Source organism: Oratosquilla oratoria, chromosome 12 (assembly GCF_046742065.1).
Source record: "Oratosquilla oratoria isolate Oo_2021 chromosome 12, ASM4674206v1, whole genome shotgun sequence".
NCBI lineage: Eukaryota > Metazoa > Arthropoda > Malacostraca > Stomatopoda > Squillidae > Oratosquilla > Oratosquilla oratoria.
In genome coordinates, this window is record NC_134788.1 from 41,854,276 (window position 1) to 41,882,173 (window position 27,898).

A 27,898-nucleotide genomic window follows, 5' to 3' on the forward strand; every position below is an offset into this window, starting at 1 on the left:
GTATTGTACATATGTAAATATCAGCGACTAGATTTAAAGTAAGAATTGGTTCAATGTCTTCTTTATATGTAATGTACATCATTTTACATATGTACTGTAACTTTTTATTACATATCTAATAAGTATGTGCACGCCGAAACCTAACGGACAATTTTCTACATAATGGACTTATGTCTGGTATCCAGTGTTGGTAACGGATGGACCCGATTTTCAAATAACAGACTTTAGCAAATAACGGACAAGGGTTTGCACGCATTTGTCCGTTAAATCAAGGGTTAAGTGTACACTTTAGAGTTTGTTTTTGTGTGCAGGAGACCTGTGTCATGATAGAACCAACGCACCGAAAACTCGATACATTTCATTACACCCCCCTTCACCCACTACAAAGAGGTCCACACAATCTCCTCACCAGATGATTTAGGGGCTTGGCAGGTGGGGTTCAGTTTTCTTGAAAGGACCAAAGGATGGCTTGGATGAAGAATTACATATGAAACACACTTGATAACCGTTTTAGCCACCAAGTAACATCTTGGTTTCTTATGTTAGGAAGAACTGTCTTGCTACATTGCTTCTGACCCAGGGCAGTGGACAGGATGCAGGAGTGACCTGTCATCCAGGAGGAGCTAAGATGAGGGGGTGGGGAAAGTTGGTGGAGGGGAGTGGGTACATGCCTTTGAATTGGCTACCTCCCTTATAAGAGGGAAAATGCTCATGGTATATATAAATAAATGTGTTAGTGACATGGGATTTTGTTTACTTGGTGGGGGAAGAATTTTTTAAATATTTGCCTCATACGCTATAGATTAACGAGTATATTGAATTACACCTTTGAAAATATTTTATGTTTGGGTTAATAAAAGATTGTATGTCTAAGATGAGCCAAGAAAAGAGGGAGGGATGGAGGGGGGTGGATGGGAGTGGAGTATGTGGGGATGGAATGGGTGGGAGTGGATTTTATGCCTTTTGACTTTGGCTACCTCCCTTGTAAGGGGGAAAATGCCCCTGGTATCTATATGTATATTTGTGGTTGTCATTAATTTATCTTTGGCAGTCTCGTTACTCGGATGCAACGCTGGCGTGCGACGGGAAGGTATACGCTGTGCACAAACTCGTCCTGGCCACCTGTAGCGACTTCTTTGACGAGATTTTCGAGCAGACGCCGTGCAGCAATCCGGTCATCGTTCTGAATGATGCCACAGCTCACGACATCGAGGCGCTACTCGACTACATGTACCGTGGACACGTAAGTAAACGGTCGTCTGGTTTGTATCCAGTGCAGGAATACCTCACTATATGACCGAGTGCTATAAGAACATAACATAAGAATGAAGGAGACTGCAAGAGACCATAAGGCCTACACTAGGCAGCTCCGTATCCATCACCACCTGTCATCCCCATCCATAAAGTTGTCTAATCGTTTCTTAAAACAACTGATAGTTCCAGCGCTCACTACTACATGGTTACTAAGTCTATTCCATTCATCAACCACCTTATTAGTAAACCAATTCTTGCCTATTTCCTTTTTAAATCTAAATTTGAATTTTATAAAGTAGGGAAAACAAATGTTAGGTGCATATATGTGAAAGCCCCATGAGGCAAAAATAGAGGAGGGGGGGTTGACAAGGTCCGTGAGCACAACCCTCCCCCCTATTTATGTACACATAAAACCCTTAAATCGATATACAGTACTACCTCTCATTAGCGGACTAAAAGGGGGGGGTAACGGTGTCCGTTGATGTGAATAATCCGTTAATTTGGAGTGGTTTTTGGGTGGCATAGTGATTGCATGCTCTAAACAACAGCACCGAAAACACAGCAAAAAAACCCGCAAACACAGCTAATTAACGTCCGTTAATGAGAGGTCTCACTGTACACATTTTCGCATTACAACCTGTCAGCTTGGAACACAACTCAGTTGTATAGTGAGGTATTCCTGTACCTGGGACTGCCAAACCCTGAAGACCTCATCTTATGCTCTCTCTCTCTCTCTCTCTCTCTCTCTCTCTCTCTCTCTCTCTCTCTCTCTCTCTCTCTCTCTCTCCTGCCCTCCCCCCCTCGAGGGGTACCAACTGTCACGTCAGTTGTGACGAGTAGTTACTTGCTGAATTTTCTGGGAATGGGTGTCTGTGGAGTATCTGGGCTCAAGAATTCTCTGTCTCTCTCTTTCTCTCTCTCTCTCTCTCTCTCTCTCTCTCTCTCTCTGTCTCCTCTGCCCAGGCATATAAAGCTTTTTTTTTTTTTTTTTTTTTCTCTCTCTCTCTTCTCATGGAAAGGAAAATGCTGAATGTATTTTCAAAGTGTAATTTCACAGGGAATTTACCATATAAGTTCTCACTGGCTCACATGTGTACTGAATTCAACGCCCGCTCACTTGTGACTGCTGCACGATGGTTCCATGCTGTTCACGTCTCAAAATAGTTGCCAATTGAATTAAATTTTCTACATTCATTCCTTACACAAAGAAATCAGCATATACCAAAAATGTAATATAATGATTCAAATTTTGATAATATACTAATCTCTCTCCCATTCATTCAACTTTTGCATACAAGAATGAAATGATAATTAATGTAAACAAAAATGGCAATTTGATTGTTCTAGAAGATTCACGCCCACTAACACATGTACTTACATACGTACACACTTCCAATTACGCATTTACTTGTATCCCCTATATGTATACAAAGTGCTACAATCTATAAATGCTCGGCCAGCTATCAGGAGCTGACCACAGCGATGTATAATGTAACTTACATGAAAGATATATTTGAAATGAACATGCAGGCATATGGAACATTATATATATAATCTTATAATAGTATGATTGGAAAGGACGGTAGTGGAGAACATTTTGGCAGCTAAAGGTTTGAAAGTTCAAGAAGTATGACAGCTGCAAAGACTATAGGGGTGGGAGGCAGGGGACATTGAATGGGGACGGTAAGGAGGAAGGTTGTCCTTGGGAGTTGGAGGGTCATTGTCACAGTCTACACCTCGAGAGAAAAGCTTAACCACTTCCATACGGTGACGCCTACGTAGGCGGCATGAGGAGCAAGTGGGTACTCGATGATGCCAATGTCGCCACCTTGATTTTATTTATTGTAGTTGTACCTACGTAATTTTCATTCTCTCTAAACTGGCTTCATCAATTTTCTATGGTTATCAAAATACATGGGTGAAAGAGAACGAACGATTGAGCACTGACTTTATTTTTTATAATGCGATTATTAAGACGCAACATCGCACGTCGGGCAGCTAATGCTGCCAGATGTGCAATGTGCCCCGGAGTGAAGAGGTTTAGGGTGTCCAGGTGCATGATGGATTCTGTGTCTGAAGGTAAATGTTTGACTTTGACTTTGCAGGTTCTAGTGCGAGGACACGGAAGGGACCAAGGAATATTGATGAAAGCTTGGAAGATGGAGAATGGTTCTGGGCATAGACTATGCCACCTATTGCAATGTTAGATTCTCTTGCATTTTTATTGTGAAAACGGGCCATCTCGTCTTTGGCGAGAGAAAGAGAATGAGTAATTCTCTTGAAGAGAGAGCTGAAATTTGAAAGTGAAACCTTTACAAAATCATCAAGGTTGTAAATGGGACCTATTTCTGAAGCAAGAAGGTCACATGGGAGTCGCTTGTCGGAACCAAAGATAACAAAGTGAGGTGACTCTGATATGGACCTGTTGATGGCACTGTTGAGGCAAGACTGAATCATAGGGACATGGTGATCCCAGGAGAGATGGAGGTCAGAAGCGAGGTGTCGGAGAACATTGAGAATCTTTCTGTTTTGGCGTTCAACAAGGCCATTTGAACTGGGGTGGTATGCAACGATATTACATTTTGTTATTTGAAAGAATCTCGTTGTTGAATTCCGTGCCATTGTCAGAGAGAAGAACTTTGGGAGTAGTGAAGGGGCAAATAACTTTGTTAATTGAATGTCTTTGCATTTGTTGTCGCAGTCTTGTCGGGAATAGGTTCAAGGATGCAGAATCCGGAAAAATTATCCATATACACAAACAGGTACTGATTTCCACTAGAAGTGAGTGGTAATTTGAGAAGGTTAATTGCAACCATATCAAGGGGTTTGCTAGGGATTGGGTATTTCAACATGGGAACTTTACTCTGAGTATGACCTTTATGGCTAGCACAAGAATGACAGGCGTCAATGTGGACATGGATGTCCTTTCTCGTAGTAAGCCAAAAGTACTGAAGTCTGGCTTATGTCAAGCATTTGTCCTTACCTGGATGTGCAGTAAATGGAGAATCATGTAAAAGGAACAGAACTTCAGGTACTAAGTCAGAAGGAACTATGAGTTGTTGTACAAATCTTTTTGGTTCATGCTTGTTGGAAAGTGTGGTTTCGTGATAAAGAACGTCATCGACAAGTCTGAAATGGTCCGAGGAGGTAGGGAAGTCTGTAAGATCTGATGTATCTCCTGACTCGAGAGAAAATATCACACGTTTCCACATTGGGTCGGATCTTTGAACTGCATAAATACGCGCACGAGTAAGAGTGACTGGCTGAGGGAGGGAATTGATAGCAGCAACATTCCGAGAAAGTGCGTCTGCAACATGGTTTGCTGATCCACACACATAAGAGAAGGTGGGATTGAATTCTTGAATGGTCAAGAACCACCGAGCAAGTTTCCCGGACAAGTTCTTGCCTTTGAAAAGTCGAAGAAGTTCCTGTTGGTCTGTATGGACGGTGACAGGATAGCCTAGTATGATTTCCTTATAATGTCAAAGAGCACATACGACAGCAAGAGCTTCAATTTCTGTGTCAGAATAGTTACGTTCAGCTTTGTTAACCTCTTCACTCCGGGGCACATCACACATCTGGCAGCAGTAGCTGCCCGACGTGCGATGTTGCATCATAATAATCGCATTATGAAAAATAAAGTCAGTGCTCAATCGTTCGTTCTCTTTCACCCGTGAATTTTGATAACCATAGAAAATATGATGAAGCCAGTTTAGAGAGAATGGAGGTTACGTAGGTACGACTACAATAAATATAATCAAGACGCCGATGTCGGCATCATCGCATACCCACTTGCTCCTCGTAACGCCTACATAGGTGTCACCGTATGGAAGTGGTTACGGAGTCTGCTGGCAAAGGCAATAGGGCGAAGGTGTGTATCTTGTTCTTGCATGAGGACACCACCAAGACCTTGGAAGGAGGCATCGGTGTAGAGAATAAAGGGTAAGTCATAGTTAGGGAAAGCTTAGACAGGAGCAGTGGTAAGGGCATTCTTTAAGTCTGCAAAGGCTTGTTCTTGGGCAGATGACCAGTGGAAAGGTACATCTTTCTTTAGCAGTGAAGTAAGAGGGGCTGCAATTTTTGTATAATTGCGGATGTACCTTCGGTAATATCCTGAAAGACCAAGGAAGGAGCGAAGGTGCTCGAGGTCCGTTGGACGGGGGTAGTCAGCAACAGCCTTGACTTTATCAGGAACAGTAAGAATGCCATTGGAAGTTAGGACGTGTCCAAGAAAACGAATCTCTCTTCCTCCTCCTCTTTTTTTTTTTTTCTTCTTCTTCTTCTTCTTCTTCTTCTTCTTCTTCTTCTTCTTCTTCTTCTTCTTCTTCTTCTTCTTCTTCTTCTTCTTCTTCTTCTTCTTCTTCTTCACACTATATTGGGTATTTACTGCATAAAATTTTAGCATTTTGGATTTACTAACACTCTGACAGACCGAACACATACGGCATTGTTTTACGACTGGAGGCTAATCACTGTATGAGGACCTGATAGCCAAAGCATATGATTCCCTTATCTTGTTCAGGTCAACATAGCAGAGTTCGTTTCACTTAGGATTCCCATATCTTCTACAGGTCAACGTGCTGCAGAACAACTTGGGGTCGCTCCTGAAGACAGCGGAGTGTCTGCGGATCAAGGGCCTGGCCGTACCAGAGGAGTCGCCGTCGCCAGGTACGACCGAAGGTGGCTGTTCAACAGAATGTTTACGTAACTCCAGATGAGCCTCAGCGGTATTTACCTTGAGAGCAGAGTACATACAATACATATACCAAAGGCTTTTTTCCCCCCTCACACGGGGGTAGCCAAAAAGACAAAGGCATAGAAACCACTCCCACCCTTTCCATCCCTTTCATACTCCACTCCCTTCCACCCTCTTCCCTCCTTCTTATCTTGGCACTACTTTTTTAAATTAAATATGTTTTTAGTTGGAAAACTCGTCCTAGACCCTTTTATGCCTTTACTTTTTTTTAGGAATGTCCTCTTTGGGCCAGGAGAAGAGGGTGGAGAGGAATGGAGTATGTAGGAGATGGAATGGGTGGGAGTGGTTTCTATTTTTGGCTACCTCCCTTATAAGGGGGGGGGAGCCTTTGGTATATGTATGTGTGTATTTGCAGAAACCACATGGAAAATAAAAGAATTGAACACCAAACATTTTTGTCAATTCAAGACATAATTTGTACCCTGACAATGTCTTGAATAGAGGAAAACATTAGGTATTTTTATTTTCCAAGTGGTTTCTGCAAGTATTGTTATCACGTGTGCTTTGTGATTTGCTTTGTATGAATGTTTTTAGTGATGTGCAGTATGAACAGGACCCTGACATGGGTAAGTACCGACCACCACACACACACACACACACAGATAATGAGCACCCCAGTTAACGAACAAGTTTTATTAACAATATTTTGCCTCTGTTAACAAACGATACCTCGGAATACGAACATACACATACGCTTTTACACCAGCTCAGTAGTGTTTTGGCACATTTGCCCCAAAATTATTTCAGTTTGCAAACATTTCAGTATAAGAACAGAGTCACAGAATGGATTTAGTTCGTAATCCAGTGTTTCACTTTACACTCTTTGTTTATTTGTCCACTGTCTACTTTCGCAGGGAAAATAAATACAGTTGAGCCTCAGTCAACGAACAAATTTTATTAGCGATATTTTGCCGCTGTTAACAGACGATACCTCGGAATATGAATATACGCATACACTTGTACACACCATCCCACTGTAATTGTTTTGGTTTGCAAACATTTCGATTTAAGAACGGAGCCACAGAGATTAAGTTCGTAATGTGAGGTTTCAATACACGCTTTCTTCGTTTATTATTCCACTATCCACTTTCTTTTGTAGGCGGACGAGAAGAAGGACGATGGTCAGGCCGAGGAAAGAAGCGCAAAGTTGGACCGGGCAATGCAGACGGAAACTTCACCATGAACCACAAAGCCCCCAGCAAGGCCGTGCCTTCACCAACAATCGTAAGTAACGAGACGATAATGGGTTGTAATCGACGTTCCCTCTAGATTTTTTGCCGCAAGTGTGTGCAGAGATTTGCTTGTGCACAAACTTTGCCGTCTCTGGAAAGTACGTGTGCACCTGTGTGAGTCACTGTCTGATCGTTTAAGCAGATACGCACAATTTGTAAGTTTGTATTACGTCTTACCTCCAATTTGATGGTTGGCAGTGTGTGTGATGTTAAACCATATCATCATCATGTATATATTATTATTATTTATTTTTTATTATTATTTATTTATTTGTTTTACGATTCTTCATTCTTCAGCTGTCGTCATCACCCTGTGTTCCTCGCATGGTGCCCCTGCAAGTCGGGTCTCCTCCGCACATGCCCTCCCCACTGCAGGGGCCACTGCAACCCACACAGAGCGAGTCGCCAACACTCCAGGCCTCCCCAACCGACCTCAGTACCTCAAACACGTCTTCGAACCCATCCGCTGCCTTGCACAATCCCCCCGCCTCCACTTCCTCTACCTCCTCCTCGGTCACCACCACCACGAACCCCAGCAAGGACACCAAAAGCTTCCCCACGACCATTTCTACCGCGTCATTGGGAACCTGGCAACCGATACGGTTAGTCCTCCAGTCGAAGCTGTCGTCGCCTTCGACCACACCCTCCGGCCTCACCACCACCACGCACCACTTCCATCAGAAACCGGTGGCGGTGACGACCAAGGCCCTGGAAAACGTTCGGGTACCAAAGGTGAGTCTGGGTTGTTGCGTGCGTCTTTTCGTTTGTTTTTGTGTCAGAGGAGGGATATACGGGATAGGAGGAAAGCTGTTAAGAGCACTCGAGTTTTTACGAGAGTAGTAGAGCGTGTGTCAGGATTAGAAAGGGAGAGAGTGAGTGGTTTGAGGTAAAGGTGGGACTTCTTCAGGGATGTGTTATGTCGCCCTGGCTGTTCAATCTTTACATGGATGGGGTGGTACGAGAGGTGAATGCAAGGGTGGTGGATCAGGGATTGGAGATGGTTAAAGAAAATGAAGAAAAGTGGGAGGTGAGCCAGTTGTTGTTTGCTGATGACACTGCACTTGTAGCAGGATCAGAGGAGGGATTGAGGAAGTTAGTGACAGAGTTTGAGAAGGTGTGTGAAAGAAGGAAGCTGACGGTAAATGTGGGCAAAAGTAAGGTGATGAAATGTACAAGGGCAAAGAGTGATAGCAGGCTGGAAGTGAATATTAAGGGAGAGAGACTGGAAGAAGTGGATAGTTTTAGATACTTGGGTGCAAATGTGGCAGGAAAGGGAGAAGTGGAGGTGGAGGTAGAATGTAGATTGAGAGAAGCGACTAAATGCCTTGGTGGATTAAAAAGTGTAATGAGGAATAGACATTTGGGAATGGATGCTAAGAGGAGACTATATGAAGGAGTGATTGTGCCGACAGCACTGTATGGGGGCAGAAACATGGAACATAAGAGAGGAGGAGTTTGAATGTGTTTGAGATTGAAATGCTTGAGAAGTATGGTAGGGGTTACTAGGCTAGAGTGAGAAATGAGGAGGTGAGGAGGAGAACAGGGGTGGTAAGGGAGTTGGGAGATAGGGTTGATGAAAGAGTATTAGGATGGTTTGGACACATGGAAAGAATAAATGAAGATAGACTAGTAAAAGAGGTATGGAAGGCAGAGGTGGAAGGAGTGAATATGAGAGGGCATCCTAGGATGAGATGGATGGATGGAGCAAAAAGGGCACTGGGAAAGAGGGGAATGTCTGTTGAGGAAGGAAGGGAGAGGATAGAAGATAGGAATGAATGGAGAATGGTTGTGTATGGATGATGGTGTGATGCATGAGGAGAAGTGGGTGGGGGATGAGGGAGTATGTGGGTGGAGAGGGGGGGTTGCCGATTTATTGACGCAGCCTTGTCGTGAATGTGCTATCTTGCGACACTGCTTCTGACTCAGGGCAGTGGACGAGATGCAGGGATGAACCATCATCCAGGATGAGTCAAGATAAGAGGGAGGGAGGGAGGCGGATGGGAGTGGAGTATGTGGGGATGGAATGGGTGGGAGTGGATTTTATGCCCCCCTCCCCCTTGTAAGGGGAAAAAAGCTGTTGGTATATGTATGTATTTGTTTTGTGGATGAGATTGGGTATATGCATTTTGACTTTGTTACCTACCTAGTATAGAGTTAACTTTTGTCTTAATGGAAAAAAATAATAATAATAAAGAAAAAGAGAAAGAAAATAAATATCAGTGGGAGGAAGGTGTGGTGGATGGGAGTGGAATAGGTGGGAGTAAGTAACATGTCTTTGTCTGCTACCTCACTGACACTTTGATCTTCCGCAGATTGAAATAAAGGAAGAAAAGGAAGACTTGTCTGTTCAGCTGGGTCCGGACGACCCACTCGCCGTGGACGACAACAGCTGGGACGACGGCCCGGAGGAGGAAGAGCAGAGCATGTCAAGTCCTCGGCTCCAGGGTGGCCCACCTCCCCCGCCCCAGGCTACGAGCGGACCGCCCCCGGCGGGTGCCTGCACGCCCCTGCTGCCGGTCCCGTTCCTCAGGTTCACCCCATACTCGGTATGAAGACCGGTCTTGTTGGTGACCCTGATCTCATTATTAAGTCGTTTTTCTTGTATAGTTTGTGCTAGTTAATTAGGACCAGTGATGAGTCTCGGTGGTGCCTGTGATCTCGTTATTAAGTCGTTTTTCTTGTATAGTTTGTGCTAGTTAATTAGGACCAGTGATGAGTCACGGTGGTGTCCGTGATCTCGTTATTAAGTCGTTTTTCTTGTATGGGTCGTGTTAATTTATACCAGTGGCTTTTCCTCCTTACAAGAGAGGTAGCCAAAGTTAAATGATATAAATCCACTCCCATTCACCACCCCTCCCTCCTTCCCTCCCTCCCTCCCTCCCTCTTTTCTTGGCTCCTCCTGGATGACGGGTCATCCCTGCATCCCGCCCACTGCCCTGGGCCCTGAGTCATAGTACATACATATGCCAAGGCTTTTTCCCCCTTACAAGGGAGGTAGCCAAAAAGGAAAAGGCATAAAATCATTCCCACCCATTCCATCCCTGAATACATTCCACCCCTCCACCTTCCCTCTTATCTTAGCACCTCCTGGATGACGGGTCATCCCTGCATCCGGTCCACTGCCCTGGGTCAGAAGCAGTGTCGCAAGACACAGCACATCCACAGCAAGGCCGCTTCATAAATTCGGTGACCCCCCTCTCCATCCCCTCATGCAGAAAAGGAGAAGACGGGGACACATCCCTTCGGGCTGCGTCAAAAAAAATTTCTTCTGTCCTCTCCCGTCCTTCCTCAACAGACATTCCTCTCTTATGTCAAAAATTATAAGTTATTCTTCTATGGCCTGGCTGTGGATGTGCTGTGCCTTGCTGCACTGCTTCTGACCCAGGGGAGTGGGCAGGAGACAGGGATGACCCGTCATCCTAGAGGAGCCAAGATAAGAGGGCTGGAGGGGGGTGGATGGGAGTGGAATATGTGGCAATGAAATGGGGTGGGAGTGGATTTATGCCTTTTGATTGTGGCTACCTCCCTTGCAAGGTGGAAAAAGCCCTTGGTATATATATATATATATATATATATATGTGTGTGTGTGTGTAAGTATATGTACATCTGGGGGGACAGAGAGCGGGGGTAGCCGATTTAATGAAGCGGCCTTGCTGTGGATATGCTGTGTCTTGCGACACTGCTTCTGACCCAGGGCAATGGACAGGATGCAGGGATAACCTGTCATCCAGGAGGTGCTAAGATAAGAGGAAGGGTGGAGGGGAGTGGAGTAGAGTGTATTCAGGGATGGAATGGGTGGGAATGATTTTATGCCTTTTCCTTTTTGGCTACCTCCCTTGTAAGGGGGAAAAAGCCATGGTATATGTATGTATGTACAGTGAGACCTCTCATTAACAGACGTTAATTAGCTGTGTTTGCGGTGTTTTGGGTGGCATAGTGATTGCACACACTAAACAACGACACCAAAAAAACACCGAAAACACAGCTAATTAACGTCCGTTAATGAGAGGTCTCACTGTATGTACATCAGTATGTATTCTACGAAGGACAACGGGTCTCCATCACGAACAAATACTACGTGACTCTGGTCAGAAGGGGTGCCACTCAAGGCCCTAAGTATTGACTGCGTAGTTATTACACGGCCAATCTCCCATCCAGAGAATCATGCTGGTTAGAGCTTCATATCTGGTACCTCACAGCCAAATACATAAAGCTTGTAGATCAAAGTCAGAATGAAAGTAGTCTTTAATTTTTTCTTCATTTTATTGATTTATTTTTATTACTCTTATTATTATCTTATTATTATTTATTATTATTATTATATATATTTTTTATGAATATTATTAGTAATGGACAGGAGTGCATTTCATGCCTTTATTTTTTTTGGCTACCTCCCTTTGGTACACATATTATTGTTATTTAATTTATTTTTACATGTTTGTGTTTTGGCTGTCTCCTTTGTCGGGGGAAAAAGCCTTTGGTATATATCTTATTTTATTTTATTTATTTGTTTACTTTTTTTTTTTTTTATTTGTTTCGTTTGTTTTCTTTTATTTGTTTTGTTTGTTTTTTGCTTTTCCATGTTCGGCTCCAGACTTACAGTCAGCAGCCGTGGGACGGAGTGGCCAACTCGCCTGGGGACCGAGTAAGTTATTATTTATTTATTTATTTATTTTTGAGTTTTGTTTTAGAAGTATTATTTCATTTTTGTTATAGGTCTCAGTGTTCTCTCTCTGTCTCTCTCTCTCTCTCTTCCCCCATTCCCTCTCACCCCCTCTCCTTCCCTCCTCTCTCCTTCCCCCCTCTCTATCTCTGTATTTCTCTCCTTCCCCTTCTCTCTCTCTTGCTCTCTCTCTTGCTCTTACTCCCTCCCTCTCTCTTTCTCTCTCTCTCCCCCTTCTCTCTCCCTTCTCTCTCCCTTCTCTCTATCTCTCCTTCCCCCTCTCCCCTTCTCTCTCCCTTCTCTCTATCTCTCCTTCCCCCTTTCTCTCTGCCCTCTCCCTCTCTCCCCTCTCTCTCTTTCTCCCTCTTTCTCTTCCTTCCTTCTCTCTCTCTATCTCTCCCTTCTCTCTTTCTCTAAGACTTCTCATCCAGTAATAACAATTGTCCATCTGCCTCCCCCCCCTGTTATCCCCTCCTATCTACCTCACCCTCCTCTCCACATTCTGAAATTTTTAATTCAGATTGACCTCTCATTAATGGACTAAAAGGGGGGTAACGGTGTCCATTGATGTGAATAATCCATTGATTTGGAGTGGTTTTTGTGTGTGTGTATTGGGGGGGAAATCACCAGAAACACCGGAAACACCGCAGACACAGCTAATAAACGTCCAAACCGATCACGATCTTGTTAACTAGTAAACAAAACAAAGTGTGCGTCATCACACCATCAGCCACTCAGCGGACAAACACCGAACTAACGGATGCATTCACCCTATCCGCGAAATTTAGACTGTCGGACCGGACCAGCGGATTTTGTCCGTTGCATCCGATATCTGGTAATGCAGTGTCCGTTAATGAGAAGTCAATCTGTACATACATATACCAAAGGCTTTTTTCCTCCCTTACAAGGGAGGTAGCCAAAAAACAAAGGCATATAAACCATTCCCAGCCATTCCATCCCTAAATACACTCCACTCCTCTCCACCCTCTTCCCTCCCTCTTATCTTGGGTCAGATGCAGTGTCGCAAGACACAGCAAGGCCGCTTCATTAAATCAGCGACCCCCCCCCCCCCTCCATCCCCTCGTGCAGAAAGGGAGAATATGGGGAGAAATCCTTTCGAGCTGCGTCAAATTTATTTCTCATACTCCCTCACCCCCCATCCCCCCACCCATTCCAACTCATGCATCACTTTCATTTTCTATTAATTCCAAAAGTAAGTGTCTATTCATTTCCACATTCAACGTCTTACCTACCTCATGTGTTTCATGGCATTGCCTTGGGCGGTGTTGACGTATGAATGATAATTTCAATGCAGCCCGAAGGAATTTCTCCCTGTTTCCACTATTTTCTGACATCTTACCTGATGTGTTTCACAGCATTGCCTCGGGCGGTAATTACGTAGGAATGATAACTTGATGCAGCCCGAAGGGATTTCTCCCCGTTTCCTCTGTTTTCCGCATAGAAGGATGGAAGGTAGATGGGATCACCGATTAAGTGAAGTGACCTTGCTGTGGATGTGCTGTGTCTTACTGCATTGCTTCTGACCCGGGGCAGTGGGCGGGATGCAGGGATGACCCATCATCCAGGAGGAGCTAAGATGGGAGGGAGAGTGGAGTGGTGGATGGGAGTGGGTATGTACCTTTTGACTTGGCAACCCTCCTTATAAAGGGGAAAATCCCTATCTCTCTCTCTAAGGGAGGTAGCCAAAAAACATGTATACATATACCAAAAACTTCCCACTTACAAGGGAGGTAGCCAAAAATTATACATACATATACCAAAGACTTTTTCCCCCCTGACAAAGAACGTAGTCAAAAAACATACATACATACATACATACACCAACAGGTTTTATCCCCCTTACAAGGGAGGTAGCCAAAAATTAAAAGGCATAAAATCCACTCCCACCCATTCCATCCCCAATACACTCCACTCCCCTCCACCCTCTTCCCTCCCTCTTATCTTGGCACCTCCTGGATGACGGGTCATCCCTGCATCTCACCCACTGCTCTGGGTCAGAGGCAGTGTCGCAAGGCACAGCACATCCACAGCAAGGCCGCTTCATTAAATTGGCGACCCCCTCCCCTCTCCGTCCCCTCATGCAGAAATTGAGAAGACGGGGAGAAATCCCTTCGGGCTGCGTCAGTTTATTTCTCACACATACTCCCTCACCCCCCATCCCCCACCCACTCCCCCTCATGCAGAATTTGAGAAGACGGAGAGAAATCCCTTCGGGCTCTGTCAATTTATTTCTCATACATACTCCCTCACCCCCACATCCCCCTCACGCATCACAACATCACCCGTAAGCGGAAGATCCAAGTACCCATGAAAGACTAACAGAACCCAATTTCTCTGTTAGCAGCAGCAGCAGCAGCCGTCGCCCAAACACATGGAGGTCATGTGCTCGAACTGCACCACAAACAACACGAAACTCTGGAGACGTAACGAGAAAGGTGAGTCGTCGCGGCCCTGGATTGCACGTGTACGCACGGCTTGGGAAGTAATTTAACCACTTCGGTACGAGTCAAATTCTCATGCACAGCACCTACTGCCATATTGTACAAGGATGGCTAATGAAACAATACTAACAATGTAAAATATAGTATTAATCGCTTAAATAAGCGCTACAACCAAAAGCATTTGTACGCTTGAAAGCGTAATTGAATGTGTGGTTCTTACAACATGTTTATAAATACAAAATACAAACAAAATATACAATGATGATAATGCACAACATGTTTATAAATACAAAATACAAACAAAATATACAATGATGATAATGCACAACATGTCTAACCAACCACATGCCGGTCCCAAGCCCGGATAAAAAAGGAGGGTTGTGCGACAGGCCTAGCAAGCCGGCATTTAAAACAAGAAAAGCTCACGATACGCAAACTGAGCCTCGGAATGGACGGACTTTTCGGCTACGACACGAAAATCGTTCATCGGGACTCAGTGGCTGACAGGCACTAGCCTACCAGGTGTCTGGTGAAAAAAAAAAAAATGGGAAACCACGTATCTCCTGATCCAACAATATACAAACATACCAAAAGCTTTTTCCCCCTTACAAGGGAGGTAGCCAAAAACAAAGGCATAAAAACCATTCCCACCCATTCCATCCCCAATACACTCCACTCCCCTCCACCCTCTACCCTCCCTCTTATCTTGGTAACAATATACAATAATAAATGTACAATGATGAATATACAATGCTACAATTACACCATTACAATATGTTCAGTGCGTCACACTTCTCGCAATATAAAATATAAAGTCACTGCTGTATTGATTGTTCTCTTTTACTCTTGAGTAATAATTAACACAGAAAACGTGATCAAACCAGGTCACAGAATCTGGGGTTAACTGAGTGTACAAAAAGAAAAAAATAAATAAATAAATAAAAGTATAATAGATAAATAAATAAAAAAGTGTAATCAAGATGCCGATACTGGCATTTTTGTGTACCCACACGCACACCTCATGACACCTACCGTATATTTCGGGGAATAAGACGACCTTCGGATAAGACTACCCCCGAGCTACCAAACATTCTGTGGCAAAGTTTAAGTCAGTATAAGGTTATATACTGATATAATGAATTACATATCTATATGTATTACCAATAATAACATACCTTGATGTATTACCAATAAATGCTGTTGTAAATACCTACAGTATTAGGTTAGTATGGTATTTTGAGTAAAATTTTAAAGAAACTTTTTTTATATCTTGCCTATAAGACGACCCCCTAATTTTAATGTGTGTTTTGATGCTTTAAATGTTGTCTTATCCGCCAAAATATACGGTACTTAGATGTCATCATACCGAAGTGGTTAAATGAGTATTTGTGTTTTGTGTCGCTTAAGAGGGATTTTTTACGCAGTCATGCGGAAAAGAACGTTTATGCAGCTTCTTGAAGGCTTTTGTGATGTTTGCTGATTAATTATTTGTGGGTTGTTAGTCCTGTTTGTGTGGGTCTTTGTACTATTTTGTGAAGTTATTTGCGTTTATTGATGTCGGTATTTGTGCCGTCGCAATGCAGGTGAGATTGTTTGCAACGCTTGTGGGCTGTACTTCAAATTGCACGGAGTCAACCGGCCAAGCCACCTGTTCCGTGACGCTCCCATGACCCGTCGACGGCTGCCCAAAAAGAAAAAGGAGATTCTTGTCCAGGCTCAAGGTACCTCGTGCAGACGGGTTTCTCTTACGTAGTTCTAACCATACGTAGTTCCTTTTAATCTACTTACCACTGTAGATCATTCTTCAGATAGTTCTTACCATTTATGTTATTTGTTTCTTTGTTTATTATTATCTGCTTGATTATTACTTATTATTATTTATCTGTTATTATGTACTATTTACCTGTTTGTTTATGTGCAAAATTCACTAGTAGACAGTGACATCAATCAGATCATTTTTATGGCCGTTTCGCATAGGACTCGAATCTACCGCTCTGAGGCCAAGTGTGGTCGTTGTAGCCTCTTGGCCTCAGAGCGGTAGGAGTCCTATGTGTGACGGCCTTAGAAATTATCTGTTTATGATTAAACTTTACCTATTTATTTATTTTTCTATATGGATGTGTGTGTATATATATATATGAAGTTTTTTTTAATCTGACCTAGTTATGGACCAAAAGGTCTCCTATCGACGTGCTCCTCCTTTGTAATCCTTTGTAAATAGTCACCCCCTCCCCATCCCTTCAGAGTTCCTTCCATAGATAATTTCTATTACAGACCGTTCCTCCCATAGGTAATTCCCATTACAGATGACCTTATGTTGATTCTTCATGAATTAAATCGATTCCGTTCGCTTGGTGTAAACGCAGCCTAAAGGTAGCTCTTTCAGAGTCCAGCAGTTAACAGAAGAATGAAGGAGACTGGAAGAGACCATAAGGCCTACACTAGGCAGTTCCATTTCCATGACTACCTGTCATCCCCATCCATAAAGTTGTCTAACCGTTTCTTAAAACAACTGATAGTTTCAGCGCTCACTACTACATGGTTATTAAGTCTATTCCATTCATCAACCACCTTATTAGTAAACCAATTCTTGCCTATTTCCTGCTTAAATCTAAATAGGTCCAGTTTGAATCCATTAACCCCTTGAGTACCGGATGTGTGTTTTGTGACACCTGCGTGTCACGGCTGAGTGCACCCGCCAGGAACCGAGCGTGCTCCCCGTGACACGCACGTGTCACAGTTATACGCTGTGTGTATTGAGGGCTCTCAAGGCCTCGGTTTCTGGGTTATTTCTACCCACGTGGTGGCAAGCATCTGTGTTTACAAACATAAGGCTCCAGCCATTCATGGGATGGTTTGAAACGTTTGTTTACGTAAGGTTGACGGGTCGGTAACGAAGGGGTTAATGTGAGTTCTTCCTTGTTCTCTCTCAAAACTGCCGTGTTCTCATAGGCCTACTCTTTACAGACGGAACCTCACAAGACAAGACGGATGAGAACCTTGCGGTGCTGAATGCCGCCCTAACGCTCAACTCCCTCCTGGCCAACGCCAAAGCTCACGAGGCAGCAAACGCCTTCATCGCCTCGAATGCACCACATAAGGTACGTTTCGAATTACATCATCCCACTTACCCTAAGTTGGAGAAGGAAAGGTGGGTTTGATAATACACAGATCCTGTACATACATATACCAAAGACTTTTTCCCCTGTATAAGGGAGGTAGCCAAAAAACAAAGGCACAGAAATCACTCCCCCACCCCACACACACACACACACGACAGTCGAAGTGACAGCGAAGATTAGAACTCCAGAAAAAACACCAATTTTCTTGGATATCAACAATGAAGGAGTACCTTTTTGTATTTATAGGGAAGGGGAAAGCTCGTGGTGTAGTGGGAAGGTGATGGAAAAAGGAGAAGGGGAGAGATTACTGAGGAAAATGGAAGGAAATGAGGAAGGAGAAGACTGGGTCCTGGAGGCCAGGCGCCTTGTAAACAAATGGAGGCCGGATGATTTTAGTGAAGAAGAAGGGATTAGCAAAAATATAAAGATTAGAAATATAGATAAGAGCAGCACAATGGAAGGTGAAGATAATAATTTCCATGGATTTAATGAGGGGGTGGATACCAACCTCCCCTGATTAGCAAGCCTAGAGGAAAAACTTGAGAAAATGACCAAACATTGGGAGAGTAGGTTCAGTCAACTTACACGGACTGTGCAGATAGTTGAAAAATTGGAAGAACTAGAGAAGGTGAACAAAAACCTAACTAAAGAAATAGAAGAATTAAAAAGACAATTAAAAGAAGTAAAAGATGAGGATGAGGAATTAAAGAGGAATAATAAAGAGAATAAAGAGTCCATAGCAAAAGGAGCACAAGGTTGCAAGAAAATCCAAGAGAACAACAAAATTATATTTAATGATATAGTGACACAGCAGATGAAAGAACAAACTGAAGACACAGTTATTAAAGTGATAAGGGAGGAGAATATAGTAAGAGACTTAGATAAAAAGAAGTGTATAATTATATTAGAGATGGAAGAGAAGTATAATCTAAATAGAACTACAAGAATAAAGGAGGAAAAGGAAAAAGTAAATAATGTATTACTGTAGAAGTAGTTCAATAAGATGAACCTGAAATAGGAAAACAAATTGAAGAAATATATAGGCTCAGGATATATAATACAGATAAGACCAGACCAATTAAGGTTAAATTCAGGTCACAAACGACAGCAGAGAATATCTTAGCAAAACCAGGGAAACTAGCAGACAGTGAGCAACATAAAAAGAGAAATGAATAAAGAGGAGAGGATGAAAAATCAAAAAGGCTAGAAGCTAAGGGAAAAAACGAGAAAAGAACAGAGACAGAAAAAGAGAAATTCTATTGGAGAGTAGTGAATATGAGAGTGAGGAAATGGATTATAACGGAAAAACAAAAGGGAAACAGAAAATACAATGGAAGTAGCAGAAAATTAATTGTCTTACACAAATATAGATGGATTGATAACAGGCTTGAACGAACTGAAAGATTACCTGAAGGAAAAAGAACCTGACATAATGGGAATTGTAGAGACAAAATTGAAAGGTCCACTACCACCCAATAGTGTAGGACATGATGCATATAATTGTTGGATTAGAAACAGAGAGGTAAAACAAGGGGGTGGAGTTATGTTCCTGACTAAGAAGGATATAAATGTGAGGAATGTCGCATATGGAAAGAATAGTGTAGAGATGATTACGATGGAAGTGGAGAACAAGGATAAGAAGAGCAGAAAGTTTGTAGTAAATTATGTGCCTCCTAAAATGGCTTCGTGGGAAGAGAGAGAACACAAAAATATGGTAGAAGACACAAGGATATCACTAAGATAATGGAAGATGGAGGACAAATAATTATAATGGGTGACTTTAATTGTAAACAAATCTACTGGGAAGAGATGACCTAAGGGGAAATGTATTACTTGATATGATTATTGAACATACAATGGCACAATAGAATACTAGGTATAGAAATGAGGAAGAACCATGGAGACTGGACCTAATAATCACATTAGAACCTGAAATAGTGGACAAGATCGAATATAAAACACCAATAAGTAAAAGTGACCAGATATTGGTTGAACTGGAACTAAACAAGGAAAAATAAATGAAAAAAATGAACAATATAGAAAGGGAAGATTGATGTATGAAAAAACAAACTTTGACAAAATGAAAGAATTCTTCCAAAAAGCTGACTGGGAAAGAATACACAAGGAGGAAACAACAGTAGAAGAGAAATGGAGTATTTTAACAAAAATTTATAAAGGAGTGGAAAAGTATGTGCCATGACAGAAGCAAGAAAAAGGATATATAAAGTGCTGGTACAACAAAAGATGTAGGGAGTTAAAAGTCAAAAGTGATAAAGCTTGGATAAAATGGATAAAAGAAAAAAAAAACTGAAAAATGGAAAATATATACTAGTTATAGAAATGAATATGTACAAGTGCGCAGAGAAGAAAAGATAAAATACATAAAAGATGTCATAGAAAAATGTAAAGATCAACCAAAATTATTTTACATATTTTTAAACAAACTGAAAAGCAAACAAGAATTAGAGAAACTATGACAAGGAAGAGTCAAATACACAGAGGAAATAGAAATGGCAGAAATTATGAATAAGCATTTTAAATCGGTGTTTACAAGGGAGAACATACAACCTAGAGATATCGTATGGGAGGAGAGAGTTCCCCCTATGAAAGAGATAGAATTATCAAGAAATGAAATAATAAAACACGAGTAATCTCGATATCGGAAAATTGCATGGACTGGATGAAATGGCAAACTGGATTTTGAAAGAATGCAGGAATGAAGGGAAAAGTTCCAGAAGATTGGAAAAGAACAAATATAGTACCTATATATAAAGGGAGAAACAAAGAAGACCCTATTAACTATAGACCGGTCTCCCTCACAAGTACGATAGCTAAAATCTGTGAAAGAATGATCAAAATTAGATGGGTAAAGCATTTGGGAAAAAAAATAATGTACTAAATCCAAGACAATTTGGATTTAGACAAGGACGATCATGCGTCACAAATTTAATGTGTTTCTACGCAAGGCTAATAGATGTAATACAAGAAAGAGATGGGCTGATTGTGCATTTCTAGACCTGAAAAAGCTTTTGATAAGGTGCCACGTAAGAAGTTGCTTAAGAAATTAGAAACTGCAGGAGGAATACAGGACAAACTACTGAAATGGATGGAAGTCTTGCATGAAAGAAAAATGAGAGTGGTGATAAGAGACAAACACTCTAATTGGGATGAAGTGGTAAGTGGTGTTCCACAAGGAACAGTTTTGGCCCCAATAATGTTTGCTATATGTATTAATGATATGGATGAAGGAATTGAAAGTTTTTTGAGTTTCTTTGTGGATGATGCAAAATTGTTGAAAAAAGTGAACACAAGATTGTGAGTCGCTACAGAGCGATCTCAATAAAGTATGGGAATGGAGTAGGAAGTGGGAGATGGAATTCAATATTAAGAAGTGTAGTATAATGGAATTTGGAAGAAGCAAAAAAAGAATAGTGGGATCATATAAATTGGGAGAAGAAGAATTTAAAAGATTAGAAAATGAGAAGGACCTGGGAGTCAGTATTATGAATAATATGTCCCCCGAGAAGCATATAAACAAAATTTTTGGAGAAACTTATAATTTAATAAGAACAATCAAAGTGGCTTTTACATACCTGGACGAAGAAATAGTGAAGAAAATACTAGTTACCTTGATAAGACCAAGATTGGAATATGCATCAACGATGTGGTCACCAAGTACAAAAAAAATGTATAACAACTTGAAAGAATACAAAGAGCAATTACAAAACTAGCACCAACACTCAGAACTATCATATGAAGACTAGCAAAACTTGAACTACAGACATTAAAACAAAAAAAGAGAGAGAGGAGACTTGATAACTATTTATAGAATCATGAAAGGCATAGAAACTATTGATAGAGAGGATCTAATAAAATGGGATAGTAGAAATACAAGAGGACACGAAAGAAAATCAAGAAAGACAGTTATAGAAGGGGCCTGAAAAAGAACAGCTTTCCCCATAAAGTAATAGACATCTGGAACAAGTTGGATGAAAAAGTGGTGTGTGCAAAAACAATTCATGAATTTAAAAACAGATAAAATGAGATATGAAAATGGGACACCACGAGCATAGCTCCCCTTCCCGTAAAATACAACTAGGTAAATACACACAATACAACAATTTAAGAACAAATTTGATCTTGCGAGATATAAAAACGGGTCACCACGAGCATAGCTCCCCTTCCTGTATAATACAACTAAGTAAATACACACACACACACACGCACACAAGAAACTAAAAAAAATATATAATTACAGAAGAGATCTGAAAAAAAAAGCTTCCCACCCAGAGTGATAGATACTTGGAACAAATTAGACAAAGAAACAGTATGTGCAAACACTATTCAATATTTTAAGAAAAAACTTGATGCTGAGAGATACAAAGATGGGTCACCACAAGCATAGCTCCCTTCCCGTAGAATACAACTAGGTAAATACATTTTTTGACAGCATGAGGTCATTACAGTCCTGTAAGTGTTTAACAAGCAACTGTCAGGAGATAGAAATGTGGGGCAGGAACTGTCTGGAAAGTAAACATTGGTGGAGGAGGAGTGTTTTATTTATAGACTGGAAGGCATTACCCATAGATCGGTCATACAAGCTCTGAGCTCTCTCCCGTGAGGGAAATAGCTATTGATCATGAGTCCAACACGTGATCCAAAGACCAAGGTAAAAAAGGTGAATCACACACACACACACATCCCGATGCCTCCCGGATGACGGGTCATCCCTGCATCCCGTCCACCGCCCCGGGCCAGAAGCAGCATCACAAGACACAGCACATCCACAGCAAGGCCACTTCAAATCCTGTAGGAAAGATAAACAGAGCTATTTGGGTGTGTGATATACTTACATATACCGAGGGATTTTTCCCCCTTACAAGGGAGGTACATACATATACCAAGGCTTTTTCCCCCTTACAAGGGAGGTAGCCAAAAAGGGAAAGGCATAAAAACACTCCCACCCATTTCATCCCTACATACACTCCACACCCCTCCCACCCTCCCTCTCATCTGAGCACGTCCTGGATGACGGGTCATCCCTGCACCCTGCCCACCGCCCTGGGTCAGAAGCAGTGTCGCAAGACACAGCACATCCACAGCAAGGCCGCTTCATTTAATCGGCGACCCCCCCTCTCCGTCCCCCCTTGCATATAAGGAGAGGACGGGGAGAAATCCCTTCGGGCTGCGTCAAAATTTACTCGCACATACTACCCCCACCCCCCCGCCCATTCCTCCTCATGCAATCACAACATCATCCATATACAACCATTCTCCACTCACCTCTGTCTTCCGTCCTCTCCCTTCCTTCCTCAACAGACATTCCCCTCTTCCCCAAAGCCCCCTTCACCCCATCCATCCACCTCATCCTAGGACGTCCCCTCATGTTCACTCCCTCCACATCTGCCTTCCATACCTCTTTTACTAGTCTTTCTTCACTCATTCTTTCCATGTGTCCAAACCATCCTAATATTCTTTCATCAACCCTATCTCCCAAATCCTTTTTCACCCCTGTTCTCCTCCTCACCTCCTCATTTCTCACTCTATCCAGCCTGGTAACCCCCACCATACTTCTCAGACACCTCATCTCAAACACATTCAAACTCCTTCTCTCTTCTTCTCTTATGTTCCACGTTTCTGCCCCATACAGTGGAGTGAAGGTGGAGGTAGAATGTAGATTGAGAGAAGCGAGTAAATGCCTTGGTGGATTAAAGAGTGTAATGAGGAATAGACATTTGGGAATGGATGCGAAGAGGAGACTGTATGAAGGAGTGATTGTGCCAACAAGGGAGGTCTAAAAAAAAAAAATTAGGATGGAGGGGAATGGAGTGTATTTAGGGATGGAATGGGTGGGAATGGTTTTATGCCTTTTTCTTTTTGGCTACCTCCCTTGTAAGGGGGGAAAAAGCCTTGATATATGTATGTATGTACAAGAGAGGTAGCCAAAGTCATATGAAATATATATGACAGAATGAGTAGGAAGGGTGATGAGGTAAATGCCAAAAGACCGTAGTAGTTTTATTACTAACGTTTCATCCTCTTAAGAACGAAACATTGGTAATAAAACTACAGTTTTTTGGTGTTTACCTCACCACCCATTCCAGTTATAAATTCATATACCAAGGTTTTTTTTCCCCCCTTACAAGGGAGGTTGCCAAAGTCAAAAAGCCGTAGTTCCACTCCCTCATATTCCATCCCCAACATACTCCACTCCCATCCACCACCTCTCCCTCTTTTCTTGGCCCCTCCTGGATGACGGGTCATCCCTGCATCTTGCCCCTCGCCCTGGGTCAGAAGCAATGCAGCAAAGCCGTTTCATTCAATTAGTGACCCCCCCATCCCCTCATGCAGAAAAAGAGAAGACGGGGAGAAATCCGTTCGGGATGCGTCAAAATATCATTCGCACATACTCCCTAACCCACCCACTCCCTCCCATGCATTTTCCATACACAACTATTCTCCATTCACCCCTATCTTCTGCCTTCTCCCTTCCTTCCTCAACAGACATTCCCCTCTTTCCTCAGTCACCCCCTCATGTTCCCTCCATCCAACCGGAAACTAACATAAGTTTTCTCACCCTAACAGGCAAGTGCAGACGATGTCAGCAGTAATAACCACAAACCGCCTCTTCCACCGCTCCTGAAAATCCCGTCACTGGAAAAGGAGCCGGAAAACGCGAGCGCCGGCGAAGATGACAACGGAGAGATGGGCAACCAGCACATGACGGAAAACAGCCAAAATCTGGTCATCGACGAACAGCCACCAGAGCCTCCGCAGCCACCGCCACAGCCTTCGCAGTTGGCTGCGGCCCTGAGCCAGCCGCCGCTGGTGGCTGAGAAAAAACCTCAAGTGCTGGTCATTCGGAAACAGTCAGCCTTGGCTGAACAGCAGCAGCAGGTGTTAGTGATATCGCCTGGGGAGAGCAACCGTACAGGTAGCGGCAGCTTAGAGGAGACGATTGAAGACACCAATTCTCCAGCCAACTCGGACATGTAGATCCATGTCCGACGTCAGCGACAACCGCAATGACACATGACTTCCCACTGATCTCCGTCTCAAGCGCGTGTGTTCCGGTCATCCTCGCGGATCTCTACACACGGCCGCAGGGGCGGACGGAGTGGGATTCTTTATTTTTGTGCACGGCACCCTGCGGGTCACAGGACGGTTTGACCGACATGTGCAAGTTACCAAACTATTTTTGATATTTAAACGTACAAGTGTAAGTTTGTAGCCCGTAAGGTCCCAGGTCGTCTCAGGCAACCGACTCTACCCAAAAGCTCCGACCTGACGCTCCAAACCGCCTTATCTCAGCCACACAATACTCATCCGGAAGAAGAGACCTCAGCCGTATCCAATGACGGCACACCAGCACCCAAGCTGAACCTCCTGTCACCGCCTTCTTCACAAACCGTGACCTCGGATGGCGGCCTTACGCGACGTCGTGGTACGGGACAGCACCATGGCTGTCCTTGCCTTGCGTCTTCTCAGAACCTCCTACCATGACTGTTGTCGTTTTAAGTTCGGTGTACAGAAACAAACGTAAAGAATCACAGCCGAGTCGGGCTGTGCATACGAACTCGTTCCACCTGTGGTGGAAGAAGGAACAACTCCGCCGTCTCCCGCACGAACTGATTCCTCCCGACGCAGGCACAAACACCTCATTCGTTGACCTGTCGGGAAAAAGAAAACTGTGCTTAGTGACGGCTGTGTTGTGTGACGCGGCATCTCCAGTCGAGACGTCGTGTCGTTTGTGCGTTTGTCCGCACACGTCTCTGTAGTTTGTGTCCACTTATTTATTCAACACTTTCTCGTGCTGAGCATTTCGTGCACTGAGAAACCGTAGTCATTTCAGTATTTTTTTCTGGTGAAGGTTCCAGCCGCCGGCCTCGCTTTCGAGGTCGGCGAGCCTTTCGAATCTCTAATAGAATCTGTTGATTATTTTTTATACGGACTTTGGTAATTTTTATTCGTTCACTGCTCTCGCCCCCATAATCTTGTTCCATTTCCCGTTTGTCTCGTGTGCTGTTTCACGCGTTTTGCCATAGACGGTGGTAGCGGAAAGATGTGGCACTACTCAAGTGAGTGACAACAGGATTTGAGACGGTCTCATAGTCGCTTGTCTTCTTTACTCATAGTTTTGCTTGAATTGTAATTCGTTTTAAAGTCTAAAAGCTCTGGGTGTAGATCACCCATATCCCCCGTATTGTTTCAAGCCCGTAATGTCGTAGGAGCAATGAATTTTCACTTGAACACAGGCGAATTAAACAAAAATGTATTTTCCGCTCCGCTGTTTAAAGTGGGGAAGGGAACAGGGGATGGGGTCAACAACCGTATACTACCTACATTCAACTGTGCCTCGAATTGTGATAATCTCATTCGGGGGTGGGGGGGGGACAGAAAGGGACGGGCAGGCCAAGAGGTATGCATCAGCAGGTTGAATTCATGGCGTACTGCTCACAGAGTCGTCAGACGATTTTAACAAAGAGACGCTCCGCTCTTAAGAAGGTGGGTAAAGTGTCGTCACCTAGAAATCTCAGACGCGAATCTCAAGGAAGATCTGCTTCCCGTGGCCTATGACGATGCTCGTCGTAAAATCGTAATTTATGCTCTTTGACCCATTCGGTACTGTGTTAAGCCGTAGGTTTTACGTCCAGCTAGATGACACCAGATTGCGTTTTAATGGGGGTTGGGGGGTGGGCGGGGATTGGCCAAACATGGGGCTCGGTTGGTTAGGAACCACGACCCTGTACAGGCCTGGAACCAGCTGCTGAGCTGCTGTACGAGACGAATCACGTCATTCCGTACAGCTGGTTGAGTGTATTGACAATAAAACGTACCACCGAGAAGACACTCGTGTGCCGCAGTATGGACAATATTGACGGGCCACTTAGTGGAGAATTCCCTCTCGGTCTGTCCAAGACAGACGTCAACACTGTTCTTGTCCGATCCCACGGAATGATCCATTTTTAGACGACACCGCTGTTCCTACTCAACTAGGTTTAAAACTCGTTTCTTCTCGTCATTATTTCTTAAATTATATTTCTCTCTCTCGATGTCTTGTTTTTCCTCTTTTATGTAATGAATTAAAATCAGTGGCCATTGCAGGAAGACACAAGAGGCCCAGATATACGGACTTGCTCACACAGCGCTTTAATGTAAATAAAGAAAAAATCTTCCCACATCTTTTAGTCGTAAGTGCGCAAATTAAACCCGACATTGCCTTTCGTCGTCCAAGTGACGCGGCAGGACACCGAGTCTCCTCTCCCGTGCGGAAGGCGACATTGTACGCTTCTTCAGGTACTCCTCGTAGCCGTTGACGTCCCATCCTCTTCCTTGTTCTTCCCGTTCCACCCATACACCGTATTTACCTAGTTGTATCTTACGGGAAGAGGAGCTACGCCCGTAGTGTCTCGTCTCCGTATCCCACCATGTCTAATTTGTTCTTAAATTCTTTTATCGTGTTTACAAACACTATTGTTTCGTCTACCACTCTCTGGGGAAAGCCGTTCTCATTCGGGTCACTTTTATAGCTGTCCTTTTTGAGCTTCCATGTCCTCTTGTGTTTCTCTTATCCCAATTAACCCATTCAACTCCGATGACAAGATGTCTTGTCGTTTGGTCAAATAAAACAAAAAATCATAATAAAACAACAAAATGTTTGATGATCAAACAGCACCAGAAAAATATGACGTCGTCAGTCCTCCTCTTCGAGGAGGACTGACGACGTCATATTTTTCTGGTGCTGTTTGATCATCAAACATTTTGTTGTTTTATTATGATTTTTTGTTTTATTTGACCAAATGACAAGACATCTTGTCATCGGAGTTGAATGGGTTAAGTCTTTTCTATCAAGGACTTCTATACATCTCGTAATTTTGTAGATGGTCAACAAGTCAACTCTTTCTCTTCTTTGTTCCAGAGTCGGTAATTCTAGTTTTGACAGCCTATGCCACTCCACTCTTGCGTGTGGACTTGTTTCTCTCCCCCTCTCCCCCTCTCTCTCTCTCTCTCTCTCTCTCTCTCTCTCTCTCTCTCTCCCACTTCCAGTGTAACTACTCCCTTTCTCTCTCTCTCTCTCTCTCTCTCTCTCTCTCTCTCTACCCCCCCACTTCCAGTGTAACTACCCACTCTCCCTCCACTTCCAATGTAACTTTCTCTCTCTCTCTCCCCACTTCCAGTGTAACTACTCTCTCTCCCACTTCCAGTGTAACTTCTCTCTCTCCCACTTCCAGTGTAACTTCTCTCTCTCCCCCCCACTTCCAGTGTAACTTCTCTCTCTTCCCCCCACTTCCAGTGTAACTTCTCTCTCTCCCCCCCCCCACTTCCAGTGTAACTTCTCTCTCTCCCCCCCACTTCCAGTGTAACTTCTCTCTCTCCCCCCCCACTTCCAGTGTAACTTTCTCTCTCTT

The 27,898-nt window shown here is 43.3% G+C and overlaps 1 protein-coding gene across 6 annotated transcripts in view; it reads left to right on the plus strand.

Moving 5' to 3' along the window:
* The window catches only part of LOC143031539 (uncharacterized), a 39,978-nt gene extending 12,841 nt beyond the window's left edge, over positions 1-27,137 (plus strand). Inside the window, exons 3-12 of one of the 6 annotated variants that reach the window (XM_076195513.1) lie at positions 1,052-1,243; positions 5,826-5,934; positions 7,110-7,234; positions 7,540-7,974; positions 9,555-9,788; positions 11,837-11,887; positions 14,271-14,361; positions 15,951-16,088; positions 17,335-17,468; positions 24,075-27,137. In XM_076195513.1, coding sequence (XP_076051628.1) covers positions 1,052-1,243; positions 5,826-5,934; positions 7,110-7,234; positions 7,540-7,974; positions 9,555-9,788; positions 11,837-11,887; positions 14,271-14,361; positions 15,951-16,088; positions 17,335-17,468; positions 24,075-24,485 — 1,920 coding nt within the window. In that variant the 3' untranslated portion in view covers positions 24,486-27,137. Of the gene's footprint in view, positions 1-1,051; positions 1,244-5,825; positions 5,935-7,109; positions 7,235-7,539; positions 7,975-9,554; positions 9,789-11,836; positions 11,888-14,267; positions 14,362-15,950; positions 16,089-17,334; positions 17,469-24,074 lie in introns of all 6 variants that reach the window. The other 5 variants (XM_076195512.1, XM_076195514.1, XM_076195516.1 and 2 more) reach the window with 5 other exon arrangements.
* The last annotated feature ends 761 nt before the right edge of the window (positions 27,138-27,898 follow it).